This window comes from Chiloscyllium plagiosum, chromosome 24, assembly GCF_004010195.1.
Source record: "Chiloscyllium plagiosum isolate BGI_BamShark_2017 chromosome 24, ASM401019v2, whole genome shotgun sequence".
Lineage (NCBI taxonomy): Eukaryota > Metazoa > Chordata > Chondrichthyes > Orectolobiformes > Hemiscylliidae > Chiloscyllium > Chiloscyllium plagiosum.
In genome coordinates this window covers 21,920,271-21,931,452 of record NC_057733.1, presented here as the reverse complement: position 1 = coordinate 21,931,452, position 11,182 = coordinate 21,920,271, and the positions used below count along the sequence as shown (strand labels likewise).

Below are 11,182 nucleotides of genomic sequence, written 5' to 3'. Positions count from 1 at the left end.
GGCGGAGTCGAAGGAGTTGGGAGAATGGGATGGCGTTTTTACAGGGGGCGGGGTGGGAGGAGGTGTAGTCCAGGTAGCTGTGGGAGTCGGTCGGTTTGTAGTAGATGTCCGTGTTGATTCGGTCGCCTGAGATAGAAATAGAAAGGTCGAGGAAGGGGAGGGAGGAATCTGAGACTGTCCAGGAGGAGAAAGTTCCTCTACTAAAGTTTCAAGTGACCTGTGCAGTAAATGTTATATCTGCTAATCCACATTTCTGTTTGCTGAGCCCTTATGAATGCTTTGTGCATCAGAAATATACCTGAGACGTGGCTGATGTATATCAAAGGTAAACTGTTGTTACAAAAGACAATTTTGTGCAGTTCAACTGGTTAGAATTTAGATGTTGCTGTTTTGATGTTGTCATTGTCACTAAAACTCTGGATTGGCTTACGATTGGCTGTCACTCTCAATCCTTTGCAAATGCTAGAATCTCAAACTGCCAGTTGTTCATGCTGACACTGGACTATGGAAAGCTGATTATAGAAAGCTCAACAGGGAGTCTGTGATGCTCCCACCCTGGACAGTTACTGGTCCCCAACAGGAGATAAACCTTGAACCCAAGCAATGTCAGTGGCGTGATGGCTGAATCTGTGACTCAAAGCTTAGAATTTGGATTCTACTAAAGGATAAGTTATGAAATTGGGTATTTATGGATTTGTGTCAAAGGTTTGAGACTAAAAGTCCAACTGGCTCAGAGAAGGAAACGTGACATCAGTGCCCTTAGCAATGGATATTGGACCCACTCCAAGTGGCATCAGTCTAAATAATAAAGGGTCCTCTCTCATGTCGCCCACATCCCAAAGATCAAAAGGATGAACCAAATGGTCACTCAATATTTATTCCCAATTCAGTCTTCCATGTAGTATCAGCTGTCCTTTTCTCTGTCTGTCATCTCCCTCCTGTATTCAGCAGGGGCAAGGTGTACTTATTCCTGAGTAATGCATAAATGTAGTTGGACCTCAGGACCATTGGTCCAGGGATAGTATATTCACATGACCTCCACCACTGTGTGCACGCACAATGCACACACATCTCCATCCTTGTAAGTAATCACTGAGCATCGTGCTCAGATAACCGGTTTTGCTGAGCTGTTCAGCTTACTGAAGTAGATTTTCCCTCTGTGTTAGACAGTTCAATGAGAAGCTTATGTTTTAGAGAAAAGGAGAGCCTGAAAAGTACCACTTTTGAAGTTTTAGTTTTGTTATTATTGAGATATAGATCCATGCAAGCATCTCCGCTGCATAATAGTGACATCCTGTGGTTAGTTTATGCTGTGGCTGCAAACTGTCTTCACTCGGGCAGAGAGCTGGAAGTGAGTCTTTTACCCCTCGTCTGAAATGGAGGAGGATGTTAAATGTGAAATACTGACGCCAGATCTTTCCTATCTCTTTCCCTGGTGTTTCCCTGCATGATTCAGCAGAGCTGAGCAGGAGATAGAGAGGCGGAGGTGGTCTCTTTAGTTTTAAAATAGTTCATTCAGGGAATGGTTGCGTTGCTGGCTGGCATTTACGTTGCTAGCATTTATTATCTATCCTTTGTTGCCTTGGAGAAGGTGGTGGAGAGCTACCTTCTTAAACTGCTGCAGTCCATTTGGGGTATAGGTAGATCCACAACTCTGTTAGGTAGGGAGTTCCAGGATTTTGACCCTGAAAGGTATTGAAGGAACAGCAATGTACTTCTAAGTCAGGATGTGAATAGTTTGGGGGGAGCCTGGTGGTATTTCCATGTATCTGCTGCCCTTGTCCTTTTTGATGGTAATAATCAACAGTTTGGAAGATGCTAAGAAGCCTTGATGAATTTCTGCATTGTGTTTTGTAGATGGTACACACATCTGTTACTGAGCATTGCTCTGGCTAGATTTGATTTCTTCTTACCTTTCCATGAAGCGAGTGATGACTGACCTCTTCCTCCTCCCCTTTTCAGGCAAACGGAGATGTTTCTGCGACAGTGACTCCCACACCAGCACCATCCTCAAACTCCTCATCTGCTCCATCAACCCCAACAACTCCATCCAGGGATACAAGTGCCCCAGTGGTCAAGGTAGGTTGTTATAATTATGATTTCCATTTTTTTTTTCTCTGCTCTGCCTAAACTTCATGTGCTTTTTCAGGCAGTGCTGTGTTTTGAGACATTTTCAGGTGGTGAGTACAGCACAATTTTTTTTGTTGTATAATTATGGGCTGACTGGAGGTGGTGACAGGTTTGCAAATGCAGGTCTTTGTTGTTTAGTCTGAGCAGGTTGTGGTCACAGAGGAAACTGACGCTCTCTCTCTCTCTCTTTGGTTGACAGCCCCAGCCTGAAAGTGACAACACAGTTGACGAGGTGGGTCTGAGCCTCAGTACCTCAGCAGCAGAGGCCAAGGAGAAGGTGCATTCGAAACGCTCCAGCAAGCGGGCCCCACAGATGGACTGGAGCAAGAAGAATGAACTATTCAGCAACTTGTAAAGAAAAAAGAACCTTCGCTAATCTAAGCTTCAGCTTTAATAACCTCAGAAAAAGTTAATTTCTCTGGTAATTTTGTTTTCCCAAGCCCAGCAAGTCTTAACCTGCTACATTCCGAGGGGTGAGTCCCTCTCTATTTCCATTTCCCCATTTGCTCCGATCCAGGTCAGGTTATCTTTGGCCTGATTTTGTTAGTCGAGCAGGGTAATGAGCCCTCCTCCATCCCACTGTGACTAGTCCTCTGACGTAGACTCTGTGTTTGTGCTGTCTCCCCCAGTAGCTGTGCATGGTGTGGTGGAATCCCTCTGGCATCTCTCACCAGCTGCTCCTGCTGCCAGTGCTCACTTGGGCAGGGGCAGCATTGAGAGATTGTGGGCACTCTCCTTTCTCCACCTTTTTCAAGTCTCTGTGCTGCTGACTTGCTGAGCTTTTGGTGAACAGTGTGTGCAGTTTCAGACCAGACTTCTGCAGACAGTCCTGAGCTTAATCTGGTCACTTTGAATAAAAGCAGGACACATTTTCAATCTCTTCCAACAACTGAGTCCTGCGCTGTGAACACTGAACCATTCAGTCACAAACCTGGTAATTTTCTGGAGATGTTCCTTCCTCCTGATGAAACAGAAGGTTTTGAATCTCTTGTCATGATTTGTTTGAAATTACCCACACGAATTACTTATTAAAGAACCATCTTTCTGCCAATGACCAGATCAAATTTTTTTCATTTTTCTCTAATCTGCTATGTGCAATTATGATATTTCTGTTAAATTTAGATTCTCCAGTATTAAAATCCAGTCTAATCTGCAAACTGAAATCGGCAAGTTGCATTCATTAGCAAAGAACCAATTTAGTTTGATACTAGACAAAGCTTCGGTAATGGGCGATGGCTGCTTTCAAGATGATAAAGATGTTCTAATTAGTGCTGACAGACCACAAAGTCCATGCAAGGGTGCTTGTGTCTCACTGGCCTGTGTTGACCTTGGGCAGGTTGCTGCCCACCAGAGTCACTTGTAAATTGGTTACGGTCCCAATCCAAGCTCCAACTAACTGTTGTGGAGTGTGGATTTCTCTTGAATGGATGTGGGACCATTTTGCCAACATTCCAAATGATTCAGGTTACTGGAAATTGTTGCCATACAAGAACTTAATTTGGGCTTTCATTTAGAATACAATTCAAACCCATCTGATCCATGGAATCTCATCCTTCATCCCATATCTTTCCCATCTACTCTTTAGGTTTCAGGTCTCCTTTTCAGAGACCAACTCCCTCCATTCTGTATCTGTGATGGTGAATGAAGCTTTGAGTCAGATCACAGCAAGATATAAACTGGCCCTGCAGCTATGGAGGTAACTGCTGCCCTGTATTTCTCTGGGGAGAGTGCAAGTCATTTTTGATCTTTTCACCCCTTCGACGAGAATGTGGTATCAAGTCCACTTAACCTGCTAAGAAATGGTCCAGTTGGTGCTGATCTGGTTATTAATACTTTGATTTATATTTCCTGTTTGACTCTTGTTACAACAGGGTAAAGATTTGTTCATTAGTGTTGATTTTTGGGTTTACCTTTTTATTCTCTGGGATTGGGTGATGGGGACTCATTTATTTGTTCTTATCTGCAATATCATTATCCTTTGGTTTTTGTTGCATTTTGGGTGTTTTATTAACTCATTCCATCCTGTTCACAATGCTCCCATCTCCTGCTGTACTTCAGATGGCAATGCACCCTGTGGCTTTCTCACTATCAATGATGTGAATAATCTACTTTCATTGGCCACAAATGAGTTCCGATCTGAAACAATTCCAAAACCTGGAAATCTGACAGGCTTGCCATTTGCTTTCAATGGGGCTTTCACTTTGGATTTCAATTCAGTTCAATAAAAGCTAGGTTTAGAATTCATACAATGCAGACTGAGATTCTTCAGCACTGATCAAGCGAGAGTTACTTCCTCAGTGTGCCACGTTGTAAAGAGATTTTGTAAGGAGTGGTTCAAGTCAGTGATGTTAATGTGTAAATCTGCAAAAACATTAATGAGACAGCTGGGATCCTTCAATTCCTAATTTCTAATTGTCGCAAGGTTTGTGAAGGTTTCTAATTGTAATGTTGTGTTGGGTTGCTTGAGGTCAGAGACTTTGTACCCCAGCCTTTGTAGCTTAACCCTCTGGATCTCCTCTAAAGGTGACGCCTGGGACTTGTGGCAAGGTCTCTGCCTGATTTATAAGATAAATGGTTTCTCAAGGGATTCACATATTATCCTGGGGAGCAGTGCCTCTACACCAATTTTGAGTTGCTGGATTTAGTCTTAGTTCTGGGCAGTACATCGAGGATTAATCTAGTTACAGTCATGGTCTGTGTCTGAATATGGCATTATATCTCATCATCGGTTTGCATTTTCCTTCTTTACACAACAGATTGTACATTTTATATTTAAAAAAAAGTATCTGACCTATACTGGCGGTAAGATGGAAAAATTTCTGTTGAAGTGAAATGCCTATTATAGCCCCCGGAAACCTCAGCTGAGATTAATCCTATGTGTACGTGTGTGTATTTGTTGTTAACGTTGATTTTGTCAGTGCACTGTGTTTGGGATTGGAGCACGTGTAGTCTGATTTAATTAGCACAAGTTCTGAGTTAGAGACACTGCAAGTTGCAGAGAGGAGTTTTATTCCTGTGTATAACAAGCAGAGATCAAAGTATTTCTTGCTCTATAGCTTTGTCTGAAATAGCAGAACGATTTGTTGTCCAAATTCAAACACACAATTTTTAGAAACTATATTTTTACCAATGTCTGTAAATTTTAAGAAATAAAAGTTAAAATCAAAGAACTGTGTACGTTTTCGTGTATCACAAATCCTACAGGGCAATGTTTAATGTTAGCGATCTGAGGTGAAAAAACCAAGGCTGCAACATCCAAAAAGTCACGAGACTCAGGAACACCAAATTTGAGTTTCTTTATCCTTTGTTATTAGAGGGTTTGGAAATGCCTTTCTGGGAAGATGACGTGGAGGGACTCAGAAGTGCATATGGGGAATTTGCTGATATGTCCAACTAATTAGGAGGCTAGCACTCTGTGTCTCATTTGAGAAAATACAGGCTTTTCATAATGAGAAAGTCTGGATTTAACTGATTAGTAGCTCAATGATTGAATTTATCAGCATACTCCCTCTGGTGGAGCACACAAGAATACAAGCATTTTCCAACATTTTATTAAGTCACTGCATATCTGTATCAACTCTGCCTACCCTACCTTGGTTCCATTGTCATTCCCTGGCCCAACCAAAACCATGAATCTTGATTTTGGAATTTTGAGCTGAGATTTTTTTGGGGAGAGATTCCTCCATTTTCACTCCCCTTTGTGTGGAAAAAAATGCTGTCTTATTCTGGACTTACCCAACCAGAGGACATATCTACCCTGTTGGTCTTTTAATCCGTTTAAACTCCTTTGAGAACACCTGCCAGTCTTTATACCTAAGGGAATATCGGCCGACCTGAGGCACCTTGCCCTCAACAAGAATATGTCCATGCTATTCGTTGGATAGCTGGTTTGTGATGCAGAGGGACATCAACAGCAGAAAGTTCAATTCCTATATTGGTTGAGGTCACAATGAAGGCCCAACTTTCTCAGACTTGCCCCTTGCCTGTAATGTGGTACCCCTCGGGTTATACTTGCCACTAGTTATCCTTCTCTATCTGTGTGTATGTCTCACAAACACAGCAGCCTACAGTTCTCTTTTAGCCTCTAAATCATTCTATGAAATCTTTACTGCATTCCCTCCAAGGTCTGCATACTCCCCAAAGGTAGGGCTACTAACACACACACAGAAACTACCAGAATCAGGATCTTCTAGTGACTATAGAAATTCATACAAAATCTCTCAAATAGCAAGAGAATCAATGATTACAGGGAGAAGGCAAGAGAACCGGGTTGAGAAACTTATCAGCCATGATGGAATGCCCTAATTCTGCTCTTATCTCTTGTAGTCTTATCATTCATTGGAAATATTGATCTGATTGTACACTTAAAATGTAAACCAGTTCTGGCATGCATGGACTTGATTGCTTACATTTTTCCAATAAGTGACTCAGGAAATAAAAACAGTGAGCATTGCTGCTGCAACAATTACAAAAGCCTGCTCGAAGTAAGGGGTAATCTTGAAAGTTATGAAGTTAGATTTTAGTCCTGCTTGACTTTTCCTTTAAAATTGAAGCTTGTGGAAATTGGTAAATATATCTTAGTTCTAGATGTAGGTTTGCTCACTGAGCTGGTAGGTTCATTTCGGACATTTTGTCACCATTCGAGGTAACGTCTTCAGTGAGCCTCTACTGATGATTCCTACTTTCTATTTATATGTTTGCATTTCTTTGGGTTGGTGATGTCCTTTCCTGTTAGTTTTCTCAGGGGGTGGTAAATCAGGTCCAAGTCAGTGTTTGTTGTTGTAGTTCCGGTTGGAATGCCATGCTTCTAGGAATTCTCCTGCGTATCTCTGGTTGGCTTGTCCAAGGATGGATATGTTGTCCCAGTCGAAGTGGTGTCCTTTCTCAAATTCTATGTAACGATACTAATGAGAGAGGGTCATGTCGTTTTGTGGCTAGTTAATGTTAATTTATCCTGGTGACTACATTGGACAAACAGGCAGAAAACTAGTGTTTGTTACAGTCCTTGCACAGTATTTTGTAAATGACATTAGTTTTGCTTGTTGTCTGTGTAGGGTCTTGCAAGTTCATTAGCTACTGTTTTAGTGGGTTTGTGGGCTACCGTGATGCCAAGGGGTGTGCGTGGTCTGGCAGTCATTTCCAAGATGTCTTTGATGTAGGGAGAGTGGCTAGGGTTTATGGACACATTTTGTCTGCTTGTTGGGGTTTGTTGCTGAGAAATCGGCGGACTGTGTTCATTGGGTACCCGTTCTTTTTGAATACACAGTTTAAGTGATTTTTCTGTGCTCTGCATAGTTCCTCTGTGCTGCAGTATGTGGTGGCTTGTTGAATGACTAGATGTCGCAATAGAGGGAACAGCCAATGGGGAACTTCAAACCAGCGTCTACAGGAAAACAACACATACGGACCAAATATTGAACTACAGAAGCAATCACCCCAACATCCACAAATGAAGCTGTATTAGAACATTATTCCAACGAGCCACCACACACTACACAGAGCACAGGAAAATTACCTATACAGTGTATTCACCAAGACTGGGTACCCAATGTACACAGTCCACAGATTTCTCAACAACAAACCCAAACAAGTAGACAAAATGCGTCCAGAAACCCTAGCCATTCTTCCCTACATCAAAGACATCTCGGAAATGACTGCCAGACTACTCAGACCCCTTGGCATCATGGTAGCCCACAAACCCACTAACACATTAGCTACTGTTTTAATGAACTTGAAAGATCCTACACAGACAACAAGCAAAACTAATGTCATTTACAAAATTAACATGCAAGGACTGTAACAAACAAGCAGAAAACTAGCCACCAGGATACATGAACATCAACTAGCCACAACACGACATCTCTCTCTCTCTCGCACCCTTACATGTAGGGTGACGAAATGTCTGAAAATGAACCTTCCAGCTCAGCAAGCAAACCTACATCCAGAACCTCAACCTGAGCTACAAATCTCAAAACACGCTACTATGTCTCCATTATAATGAAATGGGATTTTGTATGGGTTCAGTAGAGTACTTCATGTTCTCCTTTCTCATGTTCCCTTAGATGTCTCTTCTGCCAATATCTTCTATAAAATGTTCCGCTAGCATTGTCAACTCTATCCTGAAGATTAGAGTAGTGCTGGAAAAGCACTGCAGGTCAGGCAGCATCCAAGGAGCAGGAAAAAAAGACATTTCTGGCAAAAGCCCTTTATCAGCACTATTCTAATCTTGATTTTAATCTGCAGTACCCACTTTCACCTAACTCTATCCTGAAGTACAGTGCTCAGAACTGAGTGCAATGTGCGTGTGAGAGAGATGGACAACTGTTGGGGACTGTAACCTGACAGGCACCACACCTCAGGCAAGGGGTAAGTTTAGAAGTTGGGACCTATATAATAACCTCACGCAATGCAGGAATTGAAACCCTGCTATTGCTTGTCACTCTGTATCATGAACGAGCTGCCCAATTAATGACATGGACACATTACATTCTTTGGATTTTTTTTGTAGAAGCTGGAAATTGCAAACAAAAACAAATTGCTGGGAAAAACTCAGCAGGTCTGGCAGCATCATTGGTGAAAAGCAGAGTTAACATTTCAGGTCCAGTGATCTTATTTTGGAATTAGTTTGACAGTTTTCCCTACCATTTCTGTTCTTGTTTTCTACAGGATGCCATACCACATTATAGAATAGAATTATATAATCCCTTCAGTATGGCAACGAGCCATTCTGCCCAACATGTCCACACTGACCCCTGACTAATACACCTAACCTACATATCCTTGAACGCTATGGGCAATTTAGCGTAGCCAATTCACCTAACCAGCACATCTTTGGATTGTGGGAGGAAACCCACACAGACACTAGGAGAATGAGCAAACTCCACATAGACAGTGGCTTAAGGCTGGAATCAAACCTGGGTCCTTGGCGCTGTGAGGCAGCAGTGCTAACCGCTGAGCCACTGTGTTGCCCAGTCCATCACATGGCAATGAATTGGAATCTCAGCAATGACTGGGTGACATGGATTTCCATTAACTGAAGTAGGTATTGAGGTGCAGAAAATGGAATACATGACACTTCAGCCAGTGGTATAAAATTAGATGTTTATTTATGAAGTTTTACACAGCCCCAATATATATTTGCAAAGTCACTCCAGTTTGTCCCAGTGAAGCAGCATGGGATAGTGTTCCTACTGACCACATCCCTCCTCTCCATAGTACCATAAACACAGCTTGTACAGCCTAACTAAAGGTCACTAACCTCAGAGAAAGGGGTTTAGGCTTGTAGTTTGCTGAGGCATTCCAGCAGGTTTAGAAACTGGGAGCAGCGGCTGTCCAAAGTGATGACTCATGTCCACTGCCATTCCCGTGGCTGGCACCATGCCTGCTGCCTGGGGCAAACCACTGAATGTTGAAGGATGGGTCATGGTGGTTGGCATGCAGCTAGGAGCCATGGTTTGTGGTGCCATCAAGGGCATTGGTGCCCTGCCCATACTGCCATTGCCCATAGTGGGTTGGGCAAAACCAGCACTGCTCTGAATCTGCTTCAAGGTCAGTTTATTCTGGTCGGTGACTTGAAAAGGGTTCGATGTTGAGCTTGAATTAAGACCACCTGTGAAGAGAAGAAAGTCAATAACTTAATACTAAATCTTATCTGAGTGTAACATAAACTGTTTATGCACTGGCATCAGGGCTGATTGATGGGATATTACACTCCGTAGCCAGGTACACTGGTGTTTGATACAGAGTAAAGCTCCCAGTACACTATCCTATCAAATACTGCCAGGGAGATATGACACAGGGTTACGTATAGAGTAAGCTCACATAGAGCACTTGCAGGCAAGGTGGGGATTCAGTCTACCAGGGTGAGCTGGGTTTGCTTTGCCTCCCAAAGTTGTCAGGGTGATGCTAGAGTATTGATACCATACTGTTCTTTAATAAGAAAAGTACTTAAGGTGTTCCATAGAATATCCACAGAGCACCTGTAACAGCCATGATGCATAGCCTTCCATTAAAGCTGTTCTAAGCTGTCAAATCTGAGATTGTATTGTACTTTTAACCTGACTTGGGAATCATCACAAAAAATCCTAGTAAAAACAGTTTCATCTCTACACTTTCAGAATCATCCTGGGATCAGAGAGAACAGCTCTCTCTCTCCTGTGCTCACACTCTCGCTCCCCCCAATGCCATCACCTCTCCATTTAATCTCCTTTTGTAGTCCCTGTTCAGCTCAGTGCTATGTTGCCCTTAACCCCCCAGTATTCAACACAATGCAACTTATAGAGTCATACAGCATGGAAACAGACCCTTTGGTCCAACCCGTCTATGCCGACCAGATATCCCAACCCAATCTAGTCCCACCTGCCAGCACTCAGCCCATATCCCTCCAAACCCTTCCTAATCATATACCCATCCAAATGCCTCTTAAATGTTGCAATTGTACCAGCCTCCACCACATCCTCTGGCAGCTCATACCATACATGTACCACCCTCTGTGTGAAAAAGTTGCCCTTTACGTCCCTTTTAAATCTTTCACATCTTTCTCCTCTCACCCTAAACCTATGCCCTCTAGTTTTGGACTCCTCTACCATGAGAAAAAGGCCTTGGCTATTTACCCTATCCGTGCAACTTGTGATTTTATAAATCTCTATAAGGTCACCCCTCAGTCTTCAATGCTCCAAGCAAAATAGCCCCAGCCTCTTTGGCCTGTCCTGATAGCTCAAACCGTCCAATCCTGGCAGCATCCGTGTAAATCTTTTCTGAGCCCTTAAAGTTTCACAACATGTTCCCCGTAGCAGGGAGACCAGAATCGAATGCAGTATTCGAAAAACGGTCTAATCAATGTCGCAACATGACAGCACAACTCCTTTACTCAATGTACTGGCCAATAACGGCAAGCATTAAGGTAATGAGCCCGGCCAAGTGTTTGATTTAGTGGTAAGTGAGCACTTTGGAGAGAGTGACTATAATTCGTTTACATTTAGTTCATCGATGGAAAGGGATAGGTACATACCACAGGGCAACAGTTATAGATGGGGGAAGGGCAATTATAATG

General features: G+C 42.8%; 2 protein-coding genes across 2 annotated transcripts in view; one reads left to right on the top strand and one right to left on the bottom strand.

Annotated features, from left to right (window-relative positions):
* Positions 1-5,297, top strand: part of LOC122562061 (Na(+)/H(+) exchange regulatory cofactor NHE-RF1-like) — a 99,559-nt gene extending 94,262 nt beyond the window's left edge. Inside the window, exons 5-6 of the mRNA XM_043714534.1 lie at positions 1,963-2,079; positions 2,330-5,297. Of these exons, the coding sequence (XP_043570469.1) occupies positions 1,963-2,079; positions 2,330-2,485 (273 nt within the window). The 3' untranslated portion in view covers positions 2,486-5,297. The remainder of the gene's footprint in view (positions 1-1,962; positions 2,080-2,329) is intronic.
* Positions 5,298-9,197: 3,900 nt separating this feature from the next.
* The window catches only part of LOC122562350 (epsin-2-like), a 48,549-nt gene continuing 46,564 nt past the window's right edge, over positions 9,198-11,182 (bottom strand). Inside the window, exon 10 of the mRNA XM_043715227.1 lies at positions 9,198-9,739. Coding sequence (XP_043571162.1) covers positions 9,390-9,739 — 350 coding nt within the window. The 3' untranslated portion in view covers positions 9,198-9,389. The remainder of the gene's footprint in view (positions 9,740-11,182) is intronic.